This window comes from Drosophila guanche, unplaced genomic scaffold, assembly GCF_900245975.1.
Source record: "Drosophila guanche unplaced genomic scaffold, DGUA_6, whole genome shotgun sequence".
NCBI lineage: Eukaryota > Metazoa > Arthropoda > Insecta > Diptera > Drosophilidae > Drosophila > Drosophila guanche.
Window position 1 is genome coordinate 5,466,241 of NW_022995743.1, and position 25,731 is coordinate 5,491,971.

The window sequence follows — 25,731 nt, forward strand, 5'->3', positions numbered from 1 at the left end:
TTACCGAGAACTACATTGAAAGAGGGGACGGCACAGGTTCCCAGCTTAAGCATTCTTTTGGTTCCCACTGTCTTGGTTCATGGGAAGCATCCCCAAGTGTCAAACAGTTGCAAGATCAAAGGGTGGCCAAGAACTGGAATGGGAGAAGCCGTTTGTATTATGCTCCAACATATTGCACATCAGAAAACAACACATTTATGGGCCCACTGAAGTCTTAAGTGGCTTATAGAGCTTGCCCAATAGCGACGACCGACGACCGACAACAGAAGCAGCGAAAAGTCCATTTAGACTATGGAAAACGCTTGGGTCGGCCCAACTAGACATGGACTAGCGGTTGGAATGGGAATGGGGAAATGGAATCGTTTGATTGTGAAAGATGGGAACATTTACATACATGTATACGTATACATATGTACATAGTCTTTTGAAAATTGCATTCATCACTCAGTTGCAGGGCTTTCAACTTTTGATCTAGTAAACTCTTGACCATCTGAAAATCACTTGGCCGCATCATTGACATGCAGCTAGATCTGCTCAGGCTCTTATTGGACAGGGGCGCCTGTTATTATTATACATCTCAAGTGGGATGAGCATATATGCAGTGGCATTAGCATATAAAGCAGTTGTGGATTTGATTCTGTTGCATTCTGCGAGCATCATTAGCACCGACACGGGCCAGACCAGTCGGTCGAGTGCAACGGCACTCACCCACTTCTCATTGACTTGTTTTTGCTTTGAGAGAAGAATGCGTAACATGAAACTTTGCATTGATTTCAATTGAAATTAGAGACGCTGTCCCAGCGAAGTAGGGGCCCCAAGATGTTGCGGAAATGTCTGCTCCTCTTGTCTCATGCGTGCCGTTGATAGATGTAATAATCTCTGCTGGCAGGCAATCGTGGTCGTGGGTGCTCCGCTGGCCTCGCACTGTAATTGGCAGTAGCTGCCAACATTGATGGTATTTTTTTGCTTACCCCCATAATATGATGTTGGCATACTGCTTCTAATTATTATTCTTCACTGCCCACACACACTAGACACTATATTAAGCATTGGGAACGCTTTTATTATTTTTTTTCACAATCACAACTAAATTATGGCGCAAATTCGCGGGAAAAACTGAAGGGAGTTACCCAACACTCAACAGTTATGTTATCGATCACTGGTAACTTCACGCACTGCACAAGATACCGCAAAAATAACAAAAACAAACACAAACAAATGGCAGCCTCCCAAAGAAAATGGACAAAAGAATAAAGCGCAAATTCGTGGGCAGAGACCACATCGAAGCCACTTGCCATGCGATGGATGCTCGCAGCCCCGATCCACGCCCACAGCACCACAGATCACGGAATGTAATTAAATAAGCGCACACTTCACTCTATGGCGGGGACGAGCTGCCAACTTTGGGCAGAGCAACTCCTCATCAGAAGATAAATAACAATTTATAGGCTGCTCACACACGCCAAAAGCGAACCAAATAATAACTATACATTATTTGGGGGATTTCTATTGTCTCCGCTTTGGAAGGCAGACAGACAGACTGGCAAGCAGAGGGCCAACCGCTGACAAATGGCCCGGGAAAGGCAATTTGTCGCCCAAAAAACACAAAAACAACAATCTACAATGAAGCGGATTTTCACCCACTTGGAGGCGAGCCATTTCCACTGTGGAAAGTTAGTTGGGTTGGCATTCATTTCCCTAGTGAACTTTCCCTCCTTTGGGCCCGGGCCCAAAGACCTTCTAATCGGAGTTTTACATTCAAGAATTGTAATTGAAGCAATGTCGAGAATGGAGTATGTTGTTATATTATTGCTGAAATATGTCTACTTAAAAGTACTCTTATTTTGTAGGCTTTAAAAAGCATCTGTAAAACATTGTCAATGTGCTCGCAGCTACATAACCTCAAAGAATCTCCATACTGATTTGCCCACATTGTCTTCTACTTGCATATAAACGCACCACGCAGCCGCATTCAACACGGAGAACGAGTTACAAGCTCCTGGAGGCGGGCAGGAGGAGGAGGAGCCCTCTTCGCCACCACCGCCTCCGCTCACCCGAGGACTGCCGCTTCCCGTGCCCGAGACAGTGGCCATCAATGCCAGCGATCTGACGCCCTGTCCATGCTGCAGCCGCACCTTCAACCTGAACGCCCTGCGGAAGCATGTCGTCATCTGCGAGAAGACTTCAAAGAAGCGCAAAATCTTTGATTCATCTCGCCAGCGTCGCGAGGGCACGCTGCTCTCCACGTACGTTCTGCCCAAAAACTTTGGCCTGCCCAATGCCGAGAAGTTGTCTGGAGTGCACACGCCGCTTGCTGGGAGTCGGGATGCTGTAGGCACGGTATCCACAATACCAACAGACGTAGGTCCATCTACCAATCATTCCAGCTATCGCTTAACTTTGTCTATCTTTCCATCATGGATAAGATTGTGGGCTCTCCGCTGCCCACCCGTCGCAAGTCCCAAACCGAGTTGGTACGCTCCACGGCCCGAGCTTCTGTGCGCAGAGCGGGAGGTGGAGCAACAGCAGAATCAGCAGCTGGGGCCACATCCCCCGCAGGCGAGCCAAACGGTGTACCAGCGCGGGATCGCTCGCTAGCCAAGCGCATCAGGAGTGTGGCCTCCGAGCGGTGTCCCCACTGCGAGCGCAGCTTCAATGTGAAGGCGTTCGACCGGCACGTGGAGTGGTGCAAGGAGAAGGCCGTCCAAGCCACCATCAAGTGTACCAACACCCAAGAGACGACCAAAGCAAAGGAAAGGCTAGACGCCCGGAAGCAGTACAGGCCGCCCAATCTCAAGTAAGCCTGGAATTCCTCTCTGTAGCTGTCGTTTATGTTTTGACATCAGTCACACACTTGCCACACACCCAGACACTAACAATTTATTACCCATATTCATTCCAATTAATTTTTTCTGTTTGCCGTTTCCATTTCCATCGCAATGAATAATTGTAGGACGAAGCGCTCGATCAATCGAAACAAGTACTCCGGCAACCACGAGGAACTGCTGGACGCCGGCGACATGACAGCCCCCAAGCCGAACCTGATGTCGCTCTCCTCGATGACCTCGTCCGTGCACAGTGATAAGTGAGTACCAAGGGATAGTCATAGATAATTAGAGACTAGAACTAGATACACCTAAACCAATCGCTACTCTGGCGTTGCTTTGGTTGTCGTTGACTAATCCCCCGTAAGCATAGACCCACATCCACGTATTGTAGCTTCACCGTAGCTAGTTCATTTAGCCATCAGCGATCACCATTCATCCTCATCCCACTCAGCTCACCGCAAGCAAAGAAGTTGACTCGCTCCCACCCGAAATACGTGACGCCTGCAAGCCGCAGCAAACCCGCAGCAACTAGCACAAAGGTCACGCAGAACACCGTCAACTTGCACGTGGATCGCGAAGAGGAACCAGCAGCAGCAGCACCACCACCACCGCCAAAGGAGCGCGTGCTGCGATCCAAGCGCAAGCCCATCGAGACTTGTGACCGCATCAACAAAACTATGAATCGCCTGCGATCCAACAATACCAGCAGCGAAACGCTTCAGCTGGACTGCGTGGAGGCGGCCCCGCTGCAGCCAGTGCCCAAGCCACGCAAAGGGCGAACCAATTGCGCAAGGGTCAAAGCTGCCGAGAGGGAAATGTCGTTGCCGCCGCTGAAATTCGAGGATCTCAATAGGTTGATCAAGCAAAAAGGTTCGTTGGGTTTCGTTTGCAGCGTCAGTTGCAGGGATTATGTCTATGTGGCGTTCCATAGGGTTCCATTGAGCGTAGCGTGCAGTTGCCCAATTAACTGGGGGTCTAAACTAAGAAGCTGGAACTTTGTTCATGGCTGGCTCGTTATTAATCAGCGATGCATTAAGCTGCATAAGTGGCTGTCCAGGTGCAGTTATGGTAACCAGTGAGTAGGTTCTTGGAGGCAGCATTTAAATAGAAATAGAACAAAGCACTCTCAGAGCTAGAAGTAGAGATTGTAGAGGTTCCTATGGAGAGTACTTCCAGCATAGGATTAGCATTTATCGAACCATAAGCTAACCGATGCAACCTCCCTCATCCAACCCACACGCCGCCCAACTCAGGCCGCATGCCCAATGGAAAATCAACAAAATTATTGGAAGAACCAATGCAGATACCAGATGCACCGCAGTTGGTAAAAGTGGCATCCAAGGTGCGTTCCTCCACCTCGCTGGTGCGGCAGGCGTGTTGTCGGATCCGCACACGGGAGCATCCCAGCCTGGAGCTGCGCAATTTGGGGAAGGAAGCGATCGTGGAAGCATACACCGATGATGAAATGGATCGCGCTCTGGTGCCCGTGAATCGGAGGCAGCGGGTTGTCTATTCCGGCTCTGAGTACGAGGACGATTCGCCGCGTGCCGAGATTCAAATCAAAATGGAAACGACTACCACGCGCACAGTTTGTAGGCCCAATAAACGGATGGAGCAAGCCAGCAGCTCGATGGAGATGAACGGCTCAATGGATATGCCACAGCTGAAGCAGAGCCTGGAGGAGCTCGGCCACACCATGGGGCACACGATTCTGCCCAGACTGCAGCTCGGCAGCGATCGGCTGCAGTTTGAACGGGATGTCATTGACAGGGGCAACGACGAAACGAGCGAGCTGGAATGGAGCGAAGAAAATATGATGAGGGGCGGCTCCACGAGCAGGATCTTCGATGAGGATATGCAGCACTTTGAGGAGAGCGACTTGGAAGCGGAAGTGGATCAGCGTCCAATCACGAAGCTGCCTCCGCTGCCCAGGCAAGGCGGCGGCACCGTCAGTCGACGCCTGGTGATGCTCGAACAGGATGAGAATGGCACGATGTACATCAAGGAGCCACCTACGGCCCAACCGCGTCCCAGTTGCCGCCGCGCCGGCACCTTCACGAGGTTTGTAGTCCAACTAATCTGATTCATCCTCCTTTTCCTGCCATTTCCCCTCCCCAGACGACAGCCGGGCGATGCACAGACGGGCGGGTTAACCATTAGAACTGTACACACGAATTTGTTTACCATTTTGCGCTCTTTTTCCCCTGCATAGCGGCCTCAGTGGAGCCAGCGTCAGCAGCGACAAGTACGATCCCTTCCTCTCGGCCAAGCGTCAGCTGGAGGAGCTTTGCTCCCCCGGCACGCCACCGGATGAGGAGGAGGTACAGCCAACAGCCACACCCAGCATCTCCATGAGCACCTCGTTGACCATGCCAAGCGGCAAGGCAGCGCCGATCACACCGAAACCCACACCTGCCTCCAACTTTCGGCGCACTTCCTCGCTGCGCGGCCCCCGACGGACACCGCTTCTGCCCAGTCGTCCGCTTTTTGCGACCAACTATCGCCCCACCATCCAACGTGGACTCTCCGATGAGGGCCCCATCTCCACGAACTTCCTCAAGCCGGAGGAATACGACGAGATGCCGGTGCGCGCCGCCTGCGTCAACGACTTTCACAGTCCGCGTGTGGTTCGCCGCGATACGAGCTCGTCAAACCGCAAGCAGCTGAAGCTTCCGCTGGGTGCAGGCGGTGCCAGCGAGGCTGCGGCTCAGGCACAGCCAGGAGGACGAAATGTGACCAAGACCGACTCGCTGGCGGTGTTCCTCAAGTACGAGCATGAGCTGGAGCAGCTGAATGCCAAGGCCGCGGAGGTGGCTGCGGCCAATCAGCTGAACAGCAAGGAGCTCAAGGACAAGAGCAACAATCTGAGCAAGCAGAACTCGGCCAAGAGTCTGACGGCGTGCAGCAATGCCAGCCAGCTGCCGCCCTTGACCCCGGTATCGTCTGCACCAGTCACAGCCACAGCAGCATCCACACCTTCAGCTCCAGGCAAGGAGAACAATGAGAAGCGGCTGCACAACAACTATCAGCCCATTGCCACCCCCTTGCGGCTGGAGCCCATCGGCAGACCAGCAACGGCAATGCCAGCGATCAGCGGCGGGGTGCCAGCCAGCCTCACGCCCATCAAACTGGAGAGTATCTTCGGCTTTGGCCGTCCAGCGGCAGTGAGCGGCAATGGAGAGTTCATCGACCCGAAGCTGATCAATGCCTGCGACAATCTGCACATGTCCAGCGGTGTAGCTAGCTCGGAGGCCAGCTCCACGCCACAGCAGCTGTCGCAGAGCCGAAGTCGAAGCAGCTCGCAGTCCACCATCACGTACGAGCGGCGTCAGTCGGGCGAGGCGAGGAATCTGCTGAAGCGCAAGATGCGCCTGGGACGCAATCAGTTTCTGTACGATGCCTCGCCAGAGGATGCAGATGCCTCGTCGGGGTGCTCCGCGGACGATGAGGCCAATCGCTCATCGATGGAGTACGACGAGCAGTGCTGGCAGCAGCAGCAGAAGCAACTGCTGGCCAATCCCCTGCCAATGGTCATGCAGATGGGCAACATGCCCACCTTTGATGACTTTGACTTTGAGGAGTTTCTCTCCTCATTCGAGAACGAGAATGACGACGAGCAGTTCCCGCTGTTCAAAGATTGTCGCGAGTTCTTGCTGAATCGCTCGACGAGCAGGCAACGCTCGTTCCAGAAAGCGACTTCGACCCCACAACAGACAGCGACAGCCACACTGAGACCGGACACCACCAGCAGCCTACTACAGCCCAAATCACAGCCCACTAAAGACACTCACGCCCACAGATCCAACTCGAATGGTTTGATTACCAAAGGAGACGAGAAACACCAGCTGCAGCAGCAGTTGCAGCGCCAGCAGTCGAATTCCTCCAGTATTGGCAGCCACGAGGAGAAGATGCCACAAAAGATGCAGCAGCTGCCACTGCAGCGGCCCGCCGACGATCAGCAAAAGCGGGAGATCTTCATCAGCATCGAGACGGAGGCCAATGATCACGGCCGTTCACCCATCTCGCCAGACTCCCTGCGTCACATGGTGGGCAATTCCCAAACACCCATCGACGTACTGCAGATAGAGAATGGTAACGAGCCGGAGCACGCACGGTTCAGAAAGATCAGCGACGACACAGAGGACAACCCCTACGTGGCCGCCCAGGGAGAGCACGATGATCGGGCCAGCCAGTTGGCTGGCAATGCCAGCAGACTGGCTCTATCATCGAGCGACTCCGTGCAGGTGAACAACGCTAAGAATCTGATCCAGAAAATGCAGAGCGAGTTCCGGCAGATGGGTGAAGACGCTGGCGCCTCCATTCGCACCTTGTTCATAAGAAGGCCCGACGAGCAGTCACGGGAAATGGAACCGGAGCCAGTGCAACAGCAGCAGCAGCAGCAAGTGAAGGCCAGTTCCCCCTTGACACCTTCAGCATCGGCGGACTCTGATGAGCTGAGCAGCCTCGATGGTTACCCCATGTCTTCGTCCCACTCGTCGCGTCGTGGCGCTAGCTCCAAGCTAAGCTCCGACTCTGCCTATGGCAGGTGAGTAAACTGTACTTGTGGCTGGAGATCGTCTTCATTGAATAATTTGTTGTATTTTCCGTTGCAGCACCAATTCCCCCTACAGCTTGTCGCGTCAGCGCTCCGGCGACCTGCAACCGGGCACACCACGCAACCAGACGCTCCTGCGTCCGCACACGGCCAGTGCCAAGCTGCCCAGCGTCTTGAGTGATGCCTCGACACAGGCGCACAATGCCTATTCCACGCTCAAGGCACGTCATAGGTTGTACGGCGGAGGTGGCGCAGGTCTAGGCCTTGGCATTGGCAATGGCAATACCGACGGCGCAGAGTCCTCCAGCAGTGGATCGGAGCACTCGCTGACAATGGCCACGCAGCAGGCGCCGCAGGAACAACAGCAGCAGCAGCAACAGCACAACAGACCAGACAGCAACTTTAACTATCAGCAGCAGATGCAATCCCAGTCAGCATACAACAGCAATAACAACAACAATAACAATATGCAGATGACTCCGTTGACGCCAACCACATCGCAGCATTCCCTGCTGAGCAATGCCTCTGTGTCCAGCCTAAGTTCGAGTACGAAGATGTCCAAGTTCTGTCACGAATGTGGCGGCAGATTCATCATCGAGCACGCCAAGTTCTGCATGGATTGCGGCGTGCGACGGATGATTCTCTAATCTCGGGGCCCAAGCCCCACACGTAGATATTGTTGTAGCCCATCCACCCACCCACTCACCTACCCAATTGCACCGCATCAAACTCAAACCCAACCTGACGATGATGGGTTGCCAGTGGCGAGGAGCGTCTTCTGGTGTCCGGGCTCCTGTAAACCAAATGTAGTCACTCACACGCGAATGAAGCAGCCAAGGAGAGCGCTGATATTTCCTACACACACACACACAGAATATTAATAATACTATTTAATATATATAAATACATACATATATTTTATTATAATAATTATATAAAAACCAAAAAGGCAAAACACAATTTTGTATATCGAACGAACAAAAAACCAAACATTGTGCATCTGCAGCAGAATTTCATTGAATTAATTTCTCTTTTTTTGCATTTGCATTTCTTTCTCACAAAAAATATCAAAAACGTAAAACCATTAATCACTTTAACCAAGTAAAGTTGATGATTAACAAAGACTGAACGAATTTAAACGACAGCTAAATTCAATGAACGATTGTTTAAAAAAAATGTTGGAAACTTAACGCAGGCGGATCCACTCCACTCCATTGTATTGTATTCTTTTTAATCTGATTACTAATTACATATATAGAGAGACACTGCTTAAAATATATACTATAAATGATAATGCTTGCACAATACGGTTGACATTCATTCATGGGAACTACTCCATTTGGTCAGAGGAATTTCTCTATGCTCAATTCTTATACATTTATCAAATAATACATAATCTTTCCCTCTCATTTACAGTGAAATAAATGGACTACTTTTATTAGCCTCACAGACCGCAACATGACCGTACATGGCACAGTTTACAGAACAAACTTGAAATATAATAATCATAAGCGTAAATGGTAAAATGGTATCTTGAGAGGATTCTGTTTGATTCAAGTCAGTGAGGTGAAGAGTGCAGCTCTAGGATATCTTTAAGCCATTCATTGTGGCGCAAATGGGGCACAGGGAGGGTCCTACTAAAGAAAGGAATGGGGACATAGGGATATAAATCGAAAAGACTTAATGTATTTTAAGCACTTACCCATTCCTGACATCACTTTCTTGGCTTTAAGCGTAGCATTGTGCGGATTTGCAGTGTTCTCTTTTGTGCCGTCATCCGAGTGAGTGAAACTCGGACTCTTCTTCTTGAAGAGATAAGTTTGATGTTTGATGCACTCATCAATGATGAACTTAAAGTCATGATTGTGGCGCAGAGTGACGGGATTGCCAATGAGTATGAGCAGCGCCTTGGCACGCGAAATGAGAACATTGATGCGTCGCGGGTTACTCATGAAGCCCATGGAGCTGAAGGAACGCACCAGCGTGGCAATTATGATGAGCTTCTCTCTGCCTTGGTAGGTCTCCACGCTGCCAACTTCCACAGAGCCGAAGCCTTGCTGCTCCAGCACTCGACATATAAGGCTGCCCTGAGACGTGTATGGAGCCACCACGCCTATGTCCTCCTGCTTCACAGCTACATTTGGGCCGAGGCCATGTTTGAGCAAGCGCTTCACATACCAGCAGAGAACCTGCGCCTCCAGATAGTTGAACGAGCTGGTGGTGTGTTCGTCCCTTTTGGTAACTCCGTGTGCGGCCTGAAAGATGATGGGAAACTTGCCATTGGGCAGCACATCCCACTCGGCGGCTACATTGACCTGTGCGTCCGCAGCCTGTGCGATCAGCTCACCATCGTAGTAGAGCTCGTTGAAGAGGCGTACTATCTCTGGATGCGAGCGATAGTTACGGCGCAGACGTATCTGAAGGGTGCGATCGTAGTTGCCGTTCTCGTCCAGCTTGTAGCAATCGGAGCCAGTCAGCAGTCGCTCCATGAGAGAGTGATTCAGGCCAAGGGACCCAGCACGGCCGCTTTTGATCACTGCACCCAGCTGCTTGTAGTCTCCGGACAGAATCACATGACAGTCGTTGCTCTGCTTAACATCCACAATGCCCATTAAAGTCTCCGGCTCGGTGGTGGCTCCGGCCTCGTCGATGAATATGTGAGTGAAGAAGTTACCAAAGCCAGTGTAAGCCAGGCGGCCCACAGTAACCAGTGTGGCCACAATGATTGAATACTCCATCACCTTCCCTATTTTTAGATGCTCGTAGACATGGCCCGAGCAATTGGAGTTATTCAACAGCAGCGGCGGCACCGATTTCAGTCCCTTCTTGAATATGGTGCGTGAATAGATTCGGATCAGCGGCCTATACCCCAGGAGATGTTGGTGCTGCACGAGCAGAAGATTATCAGTGATGTACTCGCACAGTTTGATGGCAATAGTGTCGCAGGCCGAGTTCGAACCGGCTGCAACAAGAATGCGGCTTTGCGGTTTCTTAAGGCGCAGCTGTAGAATGGACTCAACAATGGTTGTGGTCTTGCCAGTGCCTGAAAGGGAATATAAGTGTGATTGGTGTCGTCTATGTGTGTGTGAGACACCACTTACCTGGTGGTCCAAACACTATAAATGGAGCTTTGGAACTGGGTCCGGCCACAATCCTCCGCACCGCATCCAATTGTTCTTTGTTGTCGCTGATGGTCCTGTTCAGCAGGCAAATCTCTGCTGGAGGGGCCGGCGGTGGCGTCGGTCCGATCTGCATCCAAGTGGGAAGCTTGCAGTCATGCAATTCAATCTGCGAGGTTGCTATCATTGTGGTTAGCCAATCTGGAAAGGGAAACAGATAACGACGGAGTCCTGGCATCTCCGTGAGCTTGTTCAGAGCGCGGTACATGCAACGAATCGGGATACGCGTGGAGCGGAGGATGACATGATAGCGTTGCGACAGCCATTCAATGTCGTCCGGAATGCCTCTATGACCGAACTTGAAGTGAACACTGGTGCGGGAGACCTGCTCCACACTGGCCACAAAGCGGCGCGTCGGATTTTGGAGCGGCAATATCTCATGCGGGTGGGGAATCAGTGCCAATATGAGTTCTTTTGGCAGTGGCGAGGAAATTAAACTACGCTTGGGTATCAAGACAACCTCATCGATTCCCGGGGACACCACTTCCTCGGCATTAACAGAAGCGCTAGAGGTGAGAGCGGCTTTAAACATATTTCCTTTTGTCTTGTGAATCACCACATTCGGCTCGATGAGCTGCGAGTACAGCTTCATGGTGCTCACATCCTCGATGGTGAGCAGCTTCAACATCACCGAGGACGCATTGTAAAACTCCAACTTTTCGGTACTCAAATAATGCTCAAAGATGGCGTCCTTATCTATCAACTCTGCGTCGGTGAAATTGTTCGCCAGAGCATGCAACATTTTCTCACTCGGCTTGTAGTCAGGCAGATCGGCTGCCGACCTGCATAAATGGAATGGAAGTCAATCAAATGCAGTCAGCACTTCGTATTACCACCTACATACCTCTCATGCTTGAAACGATGAATATTTTCAGAGGCATCTGTTCCGTTTTTTGGTTCTGGCTGCGCTAGCTTGAACGTTACCGCTTGCTTTAGCCAGAAATCCGACTTGGTGCCCATCTCGGACAGCTGCCGATCTAGCTGTAATTTATGAGGGAACATTATCAAAAAGCATTAACCACTGCTAGCTGCACCTACAAGTTGCAAATTCATTTCGACAGCGTAATTGCGCTTTGGTTGAATTAAACAAAAAAAAAACACAAAACATGCACAAATAGGCTACGCGAGCAACATGCAAACAAAAGTTCCGTTAATTCGCTTCCCCTTGGCACTGTCTGGCAACTCTATTGCTGGATTTTGATTTTTGCACCACACGGTCACACCACTTGAAACTGCAGTAGAGATGATACTTATATCGGTATTTTGTGGTTTTCAATGGCGATGATTCTACCATCTCTAATTCCATTTGTTTACTATGGACCAAACCAACGATTCCGACTCGAATGAGGTTTTAATTGAAGAAATTGAGAGCAACGATGTGCCGGAGAATGAGCTGGAGCAGTTCCAGGAGACGGAGCCCCTTAGGGTTGTGGACATCATAGACATGGCTACAGGGGAGGCCGAAGACAGTGACCAGAACAACGAAGACGAGGAGGAAGGAGCACTCATCAAGCGCTATGTGCAGGGTGTCCAGTGTCTAGAATTTCCCGACTTTTGCACAAAGCTCGAGCCCAGCGACGAAGATGACGAAAACAATGGCGTGGAGGAAGCAGACGGTGATGAGAGCCGGGAACAGCCCACAGCTTCCGCGCAGAGTAAACCGATGCTGGGGCAGCAGCAGGAAGGTGCGCGCTCCGGCGGTGGCGGGAATCTGGGTCGCAAGAGCCAGCTGAGCCACGCTCTGCAAGGGCTGATGGGCGAGGCGAACCTGAGCTTCGCGTACGGCCGCTACGAGACAGCCGAACGCATTTGCATGGAAATCATCCGCCAGAACCCGCTGGCCAGTGAGCCCTTCTACACGCTGGCCGAGATATACGAGAATCGCGACGAGGTCAAGTTCCTGCACTTTAGCACGCTGGCGGCCCACTTGAATCCCCAGGATCGTGACATGTGGATCAGAGTCTCCGATTTGCTGGTGCAGCAGGGCAACATGGCACGCGCTCGTCTCATCTACACCAAGGCCATCAAGGTGCTGCCGAAGGGTTACCTGTTGAGGCTGCGCAAGGCGCAGCTGCTGGAGAAAATGGGCGAGACGAATGCGGCCATGTTCACGTACCTCAAGATGCTGCCGCTGATGCCGCCCGAGGAGTGGAGCACGTGCCTCAGCACGGCCAAGAATGTGGCGCGCTTCTTTCACGTGCTGGAGAAGCATACGATCGCCTTGGAGGCCATGGAGGGGGCGTACAGTGTGTGCGGTGCCCGCTTCAGCCTGGAGGATCTCAACATGTACCTGGAGCTGCTGATCCTCAACAAGCGATACTCCAAGGTGCTCAGCTGTCTGCGAGAGCGGACAAACTTTGAGCTGGAAGACGACCAGGAGGAGAGCCTGGAGATGATCTACTTTTGCGTCATACCCGACGACTATGCGCCCGAGCTGAGAGCCAAGCTCTGTGTGAGTCTGATCCATCTGCGGGCCCACCACCTCCTGGGCTACCTCATCCAGAATGTCCAGGAGCACATCACGCTCACCGTGGACCGCGTGGAGCTGTACATGGACATCACGGAAGCCCTGATGCAGGAGCACAAGTATGCCGAGGCCATAGCCCTCATGAGTCCCATCACAGACGGCGACACCTTCGAGTGTCCCGCCTTCGTGTGGCTGCGGCAGGCGGAGTGTTTGCGCCAGTTGAATCGTACCAATGAGGCCATCCAGTGCTACCAGCGAGTGGTTCAGCTGGCGCCCGTCTGCTACGATGCCAAGTTCACGCTGTCTGCGCTGCTCAAGCAGCAGGGCCGGCATGAGGAGGCCGTCGAGGCGCTAGAACAGTCTGGGGAAGTCGAAGGTCAGCCGCTGATTGCTCGTTTGCTGTACGAGAGATGCGTCATGCTGAAGCAGATTGGACGCATCGAGGAGTTTCTGGATGTCGGATATGTGCTGCTCAGCAGACACTCCATCAAGCTGAAGAACCGCGAGGAAATGATTGCGGCGGCCAACGGTGGGAGCACCTACAATGCCGAGAGCCTGAAGGCCATCATGCAGATGCGAAGTCTGGCAGCTGGAGCGACGGGATCAACAGAGCCCGAGCAGCAGGTAGGCAGCTAAAATATGCAATTAAAATTACTTCAACTATAATTTGATTTGCCTTTTAGGATCCCGGCAAGAGTGCCGCTTCGGAGGCCTCCGATCTGACCATCAAGGATGAGTATGATTTATTTTTGGATCTCATGCGCACGGCACACACCCACGGCATGCACGGTGTCGCGGAGAAGCTCTGCTTTGCCATGGTCACCACCAAGAGGTTCACGTATTACCATCACGAGATTGAGCGGATTATGGTTTTGGCGTGCTACTTCAATGACGATTGCGCCATTGCGTTCTCGTATCTGCGAGAGCTGATTGCCAAGCAGCCGAATCAGGTCAATCTGTGGAATCTGCAATCCCTGCTCGTGCAGAAGGGGGAGGACATGCGCTACTGCCGCTACATACGACGCCTGCTGAATCGCCAGCCACTGGTCGATCAGCACATGCGCATCTTCCTGGGCCACTACCATCTCAATTGCAGCTCCTTCAAGTATGCCCTGAATGCGTATGTGCCCATGCTGCGCGAGAACCCAGATCCACTGGTAGCCCTCTCCATAGCCGTCGTCTTCAATCAGCTGGCGCTGCAGAAGAAGGTGCTCAGGAAGTCGGCAGCTGTGGCTCAGGCGGTGGCCTTTGCCGAGCGCTACAAGGAGCTGCGTTCCGCAGGCGATGAGTTCTCCAAGTGCGCGGCACAGCAGGAGATTCTCTACAACATTGGACGCATCTACCATCAGGCCAACATACTCCACCTCGCAGTTGAGTACTACGAAAAGGCGTTGGCCGTGAAGCATCCGCTGATTGACGAGCATGAGGATACGCTGGGACTGCAGCACGAGACGGCCTTCAATCTGCATCTGATCTACCGCGCCAATGGCAACCACTGGAAGGCGCGTCAGTATCTCATGCGTTACTGCGTGGTGTGATTTTGTGTTTATATTTATTAAATCTTTAATTATTGCTTAAAATCCCCCATGGATTACATTGACTACTGCAGCTAACAGGCGGGCATGGTGCAGCGACGATGCTTGACCAGACGCTTGGGACAGGACTGGCCGCCATGCTTTGGCTCGCTGATGACAAAGCGATGACCCTCGGAGAAGCCAACGCCACAGCTGACACTGCAGGCTGACCAATTTGCCCACTCGGACATGATGCAGCCCTTGGGTAGGTTGCCATCCTGGTCAGTCGATCCCGAACTCGAGCCAATCATGCTGCAGGTGTGCAGACAATCGTTCTCCGTGAGGAAGTTGTTCCTGTTGCCGCGGCAGCCGCCGTAGCTGAAGGCATCGCAACGATTGGAGTGCGGATTGAAGGAGTAGCGCTGATAGCTGCCACGGCATGGACCAGAGTCCGGCTGCTGCACGCAAATATCCTTGGCCAGCTCCATGTTGATGTGGCAGTCCTGCGGATTGACGCACTCCTTCTGCTGATGCAACTCCATGCGCTGCGAGCAGTTCTCCTTCTCCGCTCCGTTCTCCAGCAGCAGGAGACGCGTGCGAATGGTCACGCCGCGACCACAGGTGGCAGAGCAAGGGCTCCAATCACTCCACTGTGTGGTGGGACAGCTCGGATCGGGCAGCTCCACCTGCTCGTACGTGCAGTCCGGCTTCATGCACTTGTTCTTCTCCACGATGGTGATGTGCGGACAGCGCTTGCGACCCAGATGGTTGACAAACGAGCGCGTGCGCATGGTGATGCCGATGCCGCAGCTGGCAGAACACTCGGACCAAACGCTCCAGGGCGATGTCTTGCAGAGGCCGGCACCCTCGCCATTCTCGTTGACCAGAGACTGCGAGTTGGCCAGGTTTTCGCCCTCATCCTCGTCCCGTTCATGGCTGGGAGCTGAGCCGTTGGCACACTCGGCCACCGCAGCCACACACATCTCCTTGGACACCAATTGGCGACTGCACTTGGCCTGCTCCGCCTGCTGTGGCTGCACATACTGTCTGCCGCGCATGCGAATGCCTTTGCCACACGTCACAGAGCAGGGGCTCCACGTGGAATAGTCGCTAACACGGCACTCAGCTGGGGAGGCAGAAGATGGAAGGTTAAAATGCATAATGGCTAATGGCAAATCGTACCGCGTGAGTCCTGCTCCTCGGCATCTTCAGACACCTCCAGCTGCAGTGCCTGCAGAAACTCATCGTCACAGTTGCGCGACACAATCTTCTCCCGGCGCAGACGCAGCTTGGCCAGTGGCATCATCTCGCGGCTCTGTGGATTGTAGAACGGCGCACGGGGATCCTCGGGGTACATTGTCGTGATGCGATACATCCGTTCAGGTGGCTGTGTTTCTGCATTGGGTGACTGCAGCAGAAATGGACATAGATTAAGGGGGAGACACTCCAGGCACGCTGAGTGATCTCACCATGTAGGAGATGCCGCTGTCGGTGCCAGCATCCCATGGATACAAATCAAAGTCCAGCGACTCCTTCCAGCTGCAGTCGTCGGTGCAAAGGTCAACGCCACTGATGCCCACCACCCAGTCCGGGGAGGGTCCAAACATCGACACCATCGACACCTTGGGATGCTTGCGATCCACACGGAACTTCGAGGAAGTATTCTCATTCACATTGGGATACCAGAGACCCGCCGCCTTGATCAAAGTGCGCAGCTTGGGCCCGTTGGCACGCAGCTCCGTCTCCAGTGCGGCTGGAGATCCCCATTCGGCCAGCGACCGGAAACCAGCTGTCGCTATGTGGTTCTCGCCCCAGAACGAGAAGTTGGACTCGTGCGAGGCGCCAATCACGTCCGAGAAGTGCGTCAGCCAGATGGCAAACGGATAGTCCTTGGGATGCGTCTCATTCGACCAGATGCCCTCGAAGTCAAACTGCAAAGGGGGCAAGCACACAATGATGGGGATTACCTTGTGGTTGTCTTAATGCGCCACTTACGCTGTACTTGGCCTCGTCGCAGGCGCAGCATTCCTTCTGGGCCGTGGCAGCGTCGGGTTTGCGCTCACAAATCACCGCCGACAGATTGCCGTCATCCGCATACCATGCACGTGGACCCTCGTAAACCATGGCGGAGAGTGAGACGCACCCAGAGCCGGACTCGGGAGCTACCCACATCACTTGGACTTCCGTCTTGGGCAAATCATCCGCCTCCGAGACAGTGTTCACACAGCGATCATTGAATTGGGTTAGCGAATCACTGAATAGCTGGAACCGGCCCACGCGCCGAGGGCTGGCCACTTGGGGGCGCCTGGCGCCAGTTTGGGCCTCTGCAGTGATCGTAAAGTGGGTGAAATGTTGCACCTTGGAGTGGGTGCGAGAGCCGAGCAGGAGTACTGTAAAAGATTGAAAATACGCGGGTGAGTTATCACTCCATTCGATAGTGTCAGCAATGGCACGGGTACATTTCGATATTTCGCAACACTAAAACTATGATTGTGTATATTTACAGTATATTTCTGTATGTTCTGTCGGTATCTTAAATCGATAATTCCGCAATCACCCTGACGGCGCGTTTTTTGTTGTTTGTCATTTGTTTGTTTAAATGTTTAATTGAAAATGACTTCGTTCCTTGACTTGCTGGGCGACGGAGGACATGTGCACTTTGAAAAATGTGGGGACATTGTTGTTTCGCCCAAGGACAACGTGGTGGCCATGTTTTGCCATTTCTGCAGGGACATTTTCACGCATCTGCCGGAGTTCATCAGACACGTACAGCGGTCTCACAGCGATATTCTGCACTTCACAAAGGAACAGAATGTGTACAGCGTCGAGGAACTGTTGGCAATGGAGAGCTCAGAAGATGAAACGCAATCGCAGGCGCACAGCTGCAGCAGCGTCGACTCTGGGTCGGCTGGCGAAATGGAAGATGCAGATGTAGCACCAGGATCATCCGATTACCTGGCAAGCAATGTGGATATAATGAAAGCCCTGGCAGCCTTCGATGTGGAAGTGGATGGGATCAATGTCAACTGCGAAACGCAAGGTAAGTCCACTGCAAGCTTTTCATTAACTCAAACATGAAATGTTAAATTATTTTGAAACATTCTGGCAGAAGTTGAAGAAATGTTACTAGAGGAGAAGAAACACATTTCTCCAAAAGTGGTGAACAGCAAGCCCGAGGCCATCCAGGAAACGTACTACAAAGCAAACTACACCGAAAACCAGAAAGAAGCCTACAACTCGAAAGATTTCCGTCGTGCCCGCAAGCCGGGAAATTTGGAAAGAGAGCCAACCATTTGTGATGTGAAGAGCTACAACATTATGCGGCACTCGCGCAAACGGGAGGCAATTCAACAGCGCTTGAGTAAAGTGAAAAAACGTATTATGCTCTCCCTTGAAAATGATGTGCCAAAGTCTGTGCCTATGAAAGTATCCTGCGTCAAGCTGGAATTGCCAGCATTCAAAGAGGAGTCCAAACACTCGGGCGTTGAAGCTACTAAATTGCCACCTAAAAATGGAAAGACCAAAGAAAATCGCTCCAACATGACTCAAGTGATTCAGTACAATGGGATTAAGTCAGCGTCAATGAACCATTTGCTAAAGCCAATAACTTTATCGAAAGCTAGTTCAAAAAGGCCTGCGGCTCTAACAAATCTAAAAAGTACTACAAATGGGAGCACCACCTTGATAAAACCAGCAATTCCTGCAAGTCTGCGCAAGCCATTAGCAGAAAAAGAGCCAAAGACTTTCAGAATTAACATGCCGCCATCGAAAGTCAAGCAAGTCGCTTCAAACTCTCTTAGTCCTAGCATTTCTAGAGCCACCAAAGAATACAATCTGTCTCCTCTATTGAATGGCAGTTCATCAATCGAGCCACCAGCTCCCTTGGGAGCTGCAAAGACTTTAAATATGGTTTCTGCTACTCCCATAAAAAAGCGTTGTGTGGCGTCTACCTCGATAAAACCAACTATTCTTCCATGCGCCAGCAGGCCAGCATTTAAAATAGATCCAAACATAAGCCATGCGACTATAGGCAGACGATCATCACCCATAAAGATAGAGCGAGTAGAGATTCTGCCAAAAATCGATGTAAAACAGAATGTGGAAATGTCAGCCAAGGGAAAACCAATATGGAAAAAAATAATTCCTTCAAGTGTTGCCAGTGTAAAATCTTCAGAGCTTCACACAAATAACGATGCAGTGGATCAGCACAAGAGTCCAGAGCGCAGATCTTCGCTAACTGTCGTCTCCAATAGCCCAGTTCAGACCAAGAAACGTACACGAAGATTTTCGATGACAACTGTAATGCCCACGCCGCCTCCAAACTTACAAAAGCTGCAGTCGGGATCAGTTAAAGCTCTTTCAAAAGCTCAGAAACGTTCACCCTGCACTGAAAAATGCGATGCAAAACGGGCCAAAATAAAGCAAGAAAGATGCTCCACTAACTTTAGTTTGTCGTCGAGCGTTATAGAGTCTCTACAGAAGGATTTGAAAAGCTCCTCGAAGCTGGATGCTGACAGCCTCCTCCAGTTGGCAGAGCCCCGTGAGGACACAATCATTGAAGATCTTGTTGTAAGTGCCTGTCCGATGATAGAAGCATGCCAATTCTAATGTATACCCTTTTAGGCACAGATCAAAGAGACAAAAGAGGAAAGAACACAACAGAAAGAGTTGTCCACACCTCAAACGCCTGAAATTAAGGTTCTGGGAGATGACCTCAAGCTGTTGGAAACAGTTGGGGTAAGAAATGTGGCCTTAAAAATCGCAAAATATACGCCTAACTAGCATATTCCTTATCTTTTTAGTTGTGTATTATAAAAGTTCCTAAGTTTGAGGATAAACTGCTATTCGAGCAGTCGGAAGAGTTTCGTAAAAAAGCCGCCAAGTTTAGCAAAATGTATCACAAGTACGAAACAATCTGGAACTATAGGAAATCAAAGAACATTGGGGCAACCGAACGCCTAGTCCAGCAGTTGAACGCATTCACCGAAGAGGTAAACAAGGAGCTTGCCTGTCACTTGACCCTGAGCGAGATGAAACGCATTCTCAACCTCATCAACTCATGGTATGCGGAGCAGATCGATCAGAGGTTCTTCCGAAAGGCAACTCTCACGTATAGCATTGAGCACTACATGCTCCTGTTTCACTTTCTGCCAAAGATCATTACAACTGTGTACTTCTGCGAGTACTGTGAGGAGACCTTCACCCACGAGTCGCGCTACAAGAAACATGTCCAGAGCCTACACACTTTACACGCGTTCACATGCTCCGAGTGTGGTAAGTCCTTCAAGAGACTGTACTTCTACGAGAAACACCTCCAGGCATCACATAATGTGTCACCCGTAATTACTTAGTTTTTGTTTTGTACAATTGCTTAACCATTTAGTGGAGCACTCAATACAATTTAGTGCAAATTGTAGAGCGAGTGGGTGGAAAATTGTATATTCATCTGTGCCAAGACTGCTTCCACTTTCATTTTGCAGGGAGAGTGGTCAGAGCAGCTTCAGTTCAAGTTATCTTCTATTTATCATGTTAAATTTTAATTTTGATCCACTTTATCGTCTTTATATCTGCCATTTAAATTCATATTTCCATGTTAAAACAATAAATTAAATACTTTTCTATTACAATTCAAAAGTGTACTCGTATCTACCATCGTTATCAATTGGAACAAAAACGAAAAGATGGAAAACATCTGCTCTGCTCTGCTCTGAATGTTGGGTTCTTATCGCTTAGCTCTTCTTGTTTTCAGGCCTCAAGTGACCCGAGGGATGATTATGAAACCTTCTCTACTTACAATTATATGTCTTGCCGGGCACATATCCATTGGGTCCATCAGCCACAATTAGTTTGTATCCATTGTCGCCGCGTGTACGTCGACCGTGAAGCAAGTGGGTGGGCGCACGCGGACAGGCGGAGGCTGCATTAATTGTCTGCCAGACACAAGCGAGGCAGACAAGCAGCAGCAGCGATTGCCCCATCATCTCAGCGTCTTTGTTTCTCGCGTTATCGTTTGACGGTCAAAGTGGTCTCGGGCGGGACTGGACAACTGCAGAGGCAAACAAGCGGACCGCTTCAGGCGAGGCACAAAAACAGACTAAGCAAGCCGGAGAACCGAGAACATCTTCAAGCCGAAGCCGGATGTCACCAGAGAAATCTCTCGCGCTCATTCTGATTAAGAGTAGGGTGTAGGGTGTGGGGGTTTCAGCTGCTTTGCTCCTTAGCCAGAATGGGTAGGAAGATCTCTTACGTTCGTTCATGTCCGTTTTCTATTAGTATATTTGTATAGTTCGTCGTATAAATGTTGCCATATAATTTACAAATAATATTACAATTACATATATCTATATATTCCGGTTGCATCATTATCGTTCATTATCTCGTGGCATATATTATAGTTTATAAATTTGTTTGGTTGGCTCTGAATCCGACATGGGATGCGCTTAGGAAACTCATTATTCGAAGTGAGCGAATCTGATTTAGCGAAACTGATTAATAAACTGAAATACGCGATTGAGAGACTGCACAACGAGGTAACTGATAACAGATCACACAACTGGCAGGCGCACACGATCCAATAAAAAATAAATAGAGATAAAAACTAACTATAAAGCATAAAGTCAAATCACAATCGCAAATAAATTTAATACTAAAAGGTCAGAATGGGCGTCTCCCGATGATCCAGTAGATCTGCAAATAGATTTCAATGTGAGAAACGGCTGGGATTGAGTTTCCTTGTTCTTACCCTTTGCAATGCTCCACCAGGGCAGTGTCACATAGGTGAGGAATGCATTGAGCGGCGTCGATTGCTGTCTTCGGTTCTCCTTCCAGAAGTGAAAGGACTGCGTAAAGCCGCGACTGGTCCACAGCGGATTGTAGGCACCATCGTCGAGTTCTAAAAGTAGAGAGAGGAAACACAAACCAAAATCAGTTGCTGTCTAAATTTGCAGGCAAACAAGGCTACTGGCATGCATCAGAGGTGGAGGAATATACAAAATGAATCCTTGGCAATGACCTTTTAGGGCCTTCTTGGGCACATCGCACCAATAGTAAATGTTGGTGCCGTCCGGGGTGCGACGCTTGGGCACCAGATGCAACATCTTGCTGCTGTGCGACTGCTTGGAGGTGCGTGGCAAAGTGGCACTAGACGTCTGATTGCCATTGGCCACGTCCAGCATCGGTGTGAGCTCCGTTGGCGAGACAACCGAGGCCACCAGCTCATCGTTTTCGTTATCGTTCTCATTGCCGGATCGACTGGCCGGCTGCAGTGGATGATCTTCCGGCTGAACAGGTACAAGAACACACTTCTCGAAGCGTTGCGAGGATGTCGTGGTGGACTCTGATTCCCCAACAGGCAGCTCTTCGCGCCCGCGCACGCTGATCATCAGCTTGCTTTCGCTCTCGCTCATAATGGCCATCTTGGGTGCCCCACCAGCGCCCAGCTCAGACTTGATGCCATTCAAGGAGGTGGCATCGTCGGCTATTTCATATTCCTCCGTCTTAGCAGGCGGTATCGAATTGGGAGTCTTTGAATTGTTATTGTTACCAGCCTTTGCCTTAGATGGAGGAATGTTCACCTTGGTCTTGGCCTTGTCAATTTCCTTGTCCTTATCCTTGGCTTGTCTTAGCCGCTTGGGCGACATCTTGGACAGAAAATTACTCGCTGATCCGTTGAGTTTCTGATTCGAACACTTTTTGTCGTTTTCCTTATTCTTATCCTTCTCTTTCTCTTTGTCTTTGCCCTTTTCCTGTTCCTTGCCCTTGGCGGGGCGCAGTCTTGGTGTGAATATCTTCCTGGTGGCCACAGGAAGACTCGTTCTGCGATCGGCGGCACTAAGGGAGGCGCTTCTCGTGATACTACCGCCCAGCGGCTTGCGTTTGCTGTCCGCGGGCAGGCGCAGGCTGCTTCTTTTGGCCACCAGCAGCTCGCTCTCCACACTCAGAATGCTGGACTTTGGCTTGAGTCGAGACGGTCGCTTGTCCGGCATTTTGCTGAGACAGGCAGGCGTCTCGTTGGACGGATCCTCGCATCTGGGGCAGTACATCTCGGACATCTCCGGGGTGTCAGAGCTGTTGGCCGATGCCCAGCGCTTCTTGCACTTTTTGCCGCCAAAGCAGTTGCAGCCAGTGGTCGAGCTCGTGCCAGCTTGTTCGCTGGCCACAGTCACCTCAACGGCAGCGCTTAGGGGCGGTGGTGTAACAGCCGGAACAGCTGCCGCTGCAGCTGCACCAACTGGAGATTCATGTGACGGGGGCACCTTGTCTAGGTCGCCCTGTGTGGGGGCGAGCACTTCGGACTCGGAGCACTGCGGATTCGAGTGCAGTTTTGCCGCGGAGGCCGAGAAAGCAGGACGTTGCTGATCTACAAGTAGATATAGATCGGTTTTTGCGTTTATAAGCATTGATACATCGACACACACACACACACACACACACATGTACAACCGAGGATCGGCCCAAGCAACTTACAAATAATTGGCAACAGAAAGCAGTGAAATAATAAACCAGAAAGACATTCTAGAGGATAGGATGTTATGTGGATTGAGGGTACAGGAATGGAACTGTTGATGTTAGAAGGAAGGATTGCGGATCAATGATGGGATATTCTAGTTCTATATCCATTTCCATACCCATTCTCAACTTTTTATATTTGTGTGTGTACATTGAATGGAAACAAACTTAAAACAGGGGAAAATATTGCAACAGGGGAACGGGGGATATAACGAAATAATTGTGGTTGTCCTTGTGTATTATATTTGTCCTGCTTTCTCGGCAATGTCTGGGGGGTGTTCTTTATATATATACTCTGAAATCTGGAGTCGCTTGGAGGTAGATTAAAGTATATATATAAATTTGATAATTGGAAGTAGGTAAAGGAAAATCATCGATGGAACCACAACACATTACGAGGAACAACTCAAGAATAAACAGAATGGAAAGGAACGGAACGGAACGAAACGTAACGGAAAGGAGAGCTTGCAGAAGAAGCGGTAAATAACGGCAAACAGCAATGAGTGCAAGGCACACGTACAAATACAAATACGAATGTGAATGAATGTAAAAATCATGCAACTAAGAAAAGCTTAAATGAAGAGAAAACCATACGGAAAATTAGTACAAAATTGTAACTGACCGTCGCGCAGGTCGCCGGCCTCGATCTCCGACACCTCGCTGGCCAGTGAGTCCAGTCCCTCGTTTTCGGAGCGTGCCTTGGCGCCGACATTGGGGCTGGTGCCGCTGCCCACCATATCCTGAGCGTTGGCATTCTTCGTACGCCAGCCGTACCTCGAGAAGTTGTTTAGATTGGCGCTGGGATCGCTCAGTCGACGCTGGTGACGGTAGGTGCAGTAGTCATCGTTCTCCTCCTCCCACTCGTCCCACATGTCGGTGGCACAGAAGCCCGGCTCGCTGGTGGGCGTCTCCACGCCGGAACCCTTTGGCTTTGTCACAGCCATCTCGGCATGGCCCTTGCCCTGCGGCCCCTTCATGCGCACAAACTCGCAGCGTGTCTGCACCCCGGCACCGCTGCTGAAGAGCCCAAACGACATGCGCTGCGCCACCTTGGAGCTGAGACTCGATTGCTGCAGAATTGAACAGAAAATAAGACGAGCGACTCGCTTTTGTGGCAATCAAACGAACCCTGGCATCGTACACCTTCTTGAGGGCATCGTAGCGTATGGATCCCAGAAAGATGACGCCCTGAACTGCACCGTCCTTGTCGTTGGCCACCAGCTCGACGCACACCATCTCGCCATCGCGCACCAGAATGTCGCTGAACACCTCGTCAAAGTTGTCCACCATGAAGCAGATGTGCGGATACGTTATCTCCTCGCCCTCACCCTTGGTGTCCATCTTCCTGCGGCTGGGACTGGCGTAGACGCGCTGCGAGTGCCTGCGCAGCACCTGCAGCTCCTTGGGCGATGTTCTGGTGCATATGGCCAGCGTCAGGGTGTAATCGAACTGATGAATGACCATGTTGAGATAAACCGTCTCCTCCCAGTCCACATCGGGATCGCCGATGGGCAGTTTGCGCGAGTCCTTGCGGAATACCTCCACCTCAGTCTGAAGAGCACAGGGAAGCAGTATTAAGTGGGGGATCAGAGAGTAGCATATAATGGTGAACTCACCTCATATTTTGGCATATGGCGAGAAGAGCTCTTTACGTGCTTTTTGCGCACAAAGAAGAGCAAATCGTCCGAATCGATGCTGTGCTCGGGTTCTGTCTGGAAGAGGAAGTGCCGCACAAAGAGATCCGTCCAGTAGGTTGTGCCCTGAAGCACCACAAAGCCGCCATCTGCAAGGGGAAAATCGAGTTACTGACCGACAGGTGAACAGCTGTTGGGAATGACAACCACCCCCACCATCCTCCCACAAAGCCGGCCTTACATAAAGGAAAACAAACGGGCGGCCAAAAAAAAGTGGAGCGGAACACACACCGACACACACACACGAACAGACACACACAGAGTCGTAGGTACAGACAATAGGCAGACACAGAGCCACACTCCCTTAGGGGTTGCGCTGACAAATCGATAATGTGCAAATGTAGACAAATTTTCTCAATGATAATGGGGTAATGAAAGTGCTTATGGATGCAGAAACCAGAAACACGCACCATCTTTGAGCAGCTGCCGCATCTCCTTGGTGCGCTGAAAGTTGATGTCCTCCAGCAGCTGCTGCAGCGGCGTCTGTGAACTCTTGAGCAGAGCGGCTGCGGCGCTAGCTAAAGCCATTGTTCAGCGGGGATTTCCTCAACGATGGCGATGACGAATAGCTTGAATTTCGCAATGTGCAACGTTACCAATCCATAGCCGGCGGTCGGGGAGAAGGGCGCAGGTTATATCAATATTTCAGCCTCCCACAGAGACATTTGTTGGTGATTGTACTTGTGCTCGTGTCGCAGCAGCGTCGTGATTTGTTGTATTCGGTGAAATCTATTCCGGAGCAAGTGCAAGTCGCGAATGAGGCGGAAAGCCAACCGCCAAAGATTTCGACGAACCCTTTACAAGGGTGGTTTCCGGATTCCTGTTATTGTGCTCTTCCATCTGTAGTTTATCAGTAGTTGTCAGCTGTTTTGGAGCACAACAGCATTGTTACTCCTCTTTTGTGTTAAATAATGTATTTAATTATTAGCTTTTGAACGGAAAAATTGCAAAGATGCGAAAAGATCTAAATAAAGGCAAGGTGTGTT

The 25,731-nt window shown here is 50.9% G+C and overlaps 6 protein-coding genes across 13 annotated transcripts in view; 3 read left to right on the top strand and 3 right to left on the bottom strand.

The window, feature by feature from the left end:
- Nucleotides 1-8,283, top strand: part of LOC117586109 (putative uncharacterized protein DDB_G0277255) — a 20,596-nt gene extending 12,313 nt beyond the window's left edge. For 3 of the 6 annotated variants that reach the window (XM_034276009.1, XM_034276020.1, XM_034275989.1), the window contains 5 exons: nt 1,967-2,361; nt 2,427-2,797; nt 2,954-3,085; nt 5,041-7,374; nt 7,442-8,030. In XM_034276009.1, coding sequence (XP_034131900.1) covers nt 1,967-2,361; nt 2,427-2,797; nt 2,954-3,085; nt 5,041-7,374; nt 7,442-8,030 — 3,821 coding nt within the window. Of the gene's footprint in view, nt 1-1,966; nt 2,362-2,426; nt 2,798-2,953; nt 3,086-3,279; nt 3,699-4,081; nt 4,890-5,040; nt 7,375-7,441 lie in introns of all 6 variants that reach the window. The other 3 variants (XM_034275997.1, XM_034275981.1, XM_034275974.1) reach the window with 3 other exon arrangements.
- The window catches only part of LOC117586218 (spondin-1), a 22,583-nt gene extending 1,970 nt beyond the window's left edge, over nt 1-20,613 (bottom strand). The window contains exons 1-5 of the mRNA XM_034276158.1: nt 20,338-20,613; nt 16,539-16,933; nt 16,013-16,474; nt 15,726-15,951; nt 14,634-15,669 (exon numbers count right to left, since the gene is read on the bottom strand). Coding sequence (XP_034132049.1) covers nt 14,639-15,669; nt 15,726-15,951; nt 16,013-16,474; nt 16,539-16,933; nt 20,338-20,524 — 2,301 coding nt within the window. The 5' untranslated portion in view covers nt 20,525-20,613 and the 3' untranslated portion in view covers nt 14,634-14,638. The remainder of the gene's footprint in view (nt 1-14,633; nt 15,670-15,725; nt 15,952-16,012; nt 16,475-16,538; nt 16,934-20,337) is intronic.
- On the bottom strand, nt 8,554-11,721 carry LOC117586207 (putative helicase mov-10-B.1). The gene is made up of 5 exons (XM_034276148.1): nt 11,601-11,721; nt 11,407-11,543; nt 10,485-11,344; nt 9,086-10,426; nt 8,554-9,020 (listed from the first exon to the last, which is right to left on the bottom strand). The coding sequence occupies exons 1-5, from the start codon at nt 11,613-11,615 to the stop codon at nt 8,965-8,967; spliced, it is 2,409 nt and encodes an 802-aa protein (XP_034132039.1). The 5' UTR covers nt 11,616-11,721; the 3' UTR covers nt 8,554-8,964.
- LOC117586182 (general transcription factor 3C polypeptide 3) lies at nt 11,855-14,603 on the top strand. Its single transcript, XM_034276099.1, has 2 exons — nt 11,855-13,653; nt 13,713-14,603. The coding sequence occupies exons 1-2, from the start codon at nt 11,878-11,880 to the stop codon at nt 14,565-14,567; spliced, it is 2,631 nt and encodes an 876-aa protein (XP_034131990.1). The 5' UTR covers nt 11,855-11,877; the 3' UTR covers nt 14,568-14,603.
- Nucleotides 17,082-20,142, top strand: LOC117586194 (protein teflon). 2 transcript variants are annotated; one of them, XM_034276125.1, is made up of 4 exons: nt 17,082-17,583; nt 17,653-19,112; nt 19,167-19,280; nt 19,346-20,142. In XM_034276125.1, the coding sequence occupies exons 1-4, from the start codon at nt 17,157-17,159 to the stop codon at nt 19,892-19,894; spliced, it is 2,550 nt and encodes an 849-aa protein (XP_034132016.1). In that variant the 5' UTR covers nt 17,082-17,156; the 3' UTR covers nt 19,895-20,142. The 2 variants fall into 2 exon arrangements, with proteins under 2 accessions (XP_034132016.1, XP_034132025.1); XM_034276134.1 differs by having other exon boundaries at nt 17,656-19,112.
- A 188-nt stretch (nt 20,614-20,801) lies between the features above and the next one.
- Nucleotides 20,802-25,701, bottom strand: LOC117586160 (uncharacterized protein KIAA0930 homolog). 2 transcript variants are annotated; one of them, XM_034276064.1, is made up of 7 exons: nt 25,156-25,701; nt 24,668-24,834; nt 24,180-24,602; nt 23,674-24,121; nt 21,556-22,902; nt 21,286-21,435; nt 20,802-21,230 (listed from the first exon to the last, which is right to left on the bottom strand). In XM_034276064.1, the coding sequence occupies exons 1-7, from the start codon at nt 25,271-25,273 to the stop codon at nt 21,190-21,192; spliced, it is 2,694 nt and encodes an 897-aa protein (XP_034131955.1). In that variant the 5' UTR covers nt 25,274-25,701; the 3' UTR covers nt 20,802-21,189. The 2 variants fall into 2 exon arrangements, with proteins under 2 accessions (XP_034131955.1, XP_034131964.1); XM_034276073.1 differs by lacking the exon at nt 21,556-22,902 and having other exon boundaries at nt 25,156-25,696.
- Nucleotides 25,702-25,731: the final 30 nt, after the last annotated feature.

Excerpts from the sequence above, each read along its gene's own strand:
- LOC117586182 (XM_034276099.1), top strand. The coding sequence starts at position 11,878 with ATGGACCAAACCAACGATTCCGACTCGAATGAGGTTTTAATTGAAGAA. Across the intron at positions 13,654-13,712 it reads CAACAGAGCCCGAGCAGCAG|GATCCCGGCAAGAGTGCCGC; the intron begins GTAGGCAGCTAA and ends TTTGCCTTTTAG.
- LOC117586160 (XM_034276064.1), bottom strand. The coding sequence starts at position 25,273 with ATGGCTTTAGCTAGCGCCGCAGCCGCTCTGCTCAAGAGTTCACAGACG. Across the intron at positions 24,122-24,179 it reads AGAAGGTGTACGATGCCAGG|CAATCGAGTCTCAGCTCCAA; the intron begins GTTCGTTTGATT and ends TCAATTCTGCAG. Across the intron at positions 21,231-21,285 it reads CTGGTGGAGCATTGCAAAGG|ATCTACTGGATCATCGGGAG; the intron begins GTAAGAACAAGG and ends ATCTATTTGCAG.
- LOC117586194 (XM_034276125.1), top strand. The coding sequence starts at position 17,157 with ATGACTTCGTTCCTTGACTTGCTGGGCGACGGAGGACATGTGCACTTT. Across the intron at positions 17,584-17,652 it reads TGTCAACTGCGAAACGCAAG|AAGTTGAAGAAATGTTACTA; the intron begins GTAAGTCCACTG and ends ACATTCTGGCAG. Across the intron at positions 19,281-19,345 it reads AGCTGTTGGAAACAGTTGGG|TTGTGTATTATAAAAGTTCC; the intron begins GTAAGAAATGTG and ends TTATCTTTTTAG.
- LOC117586207 (XM_034276148.1), bottom strand. Across the intron at positions 11,345-11,406 it reads CATCGTTTCAAGCATGAGAG|GTCGGCAGCCGATCTGCCTG; the intron begins GTATGTAGGTGG and ends CCATTTATGCAG. Across the intron at positions 10,427-10,484 it reads TATAGTGTTTGGACCACCAG|GCACTGGCAAGACCACAACC; the intron begins GTAAGTGGTGTC and ends ATTCCCTTTCAG.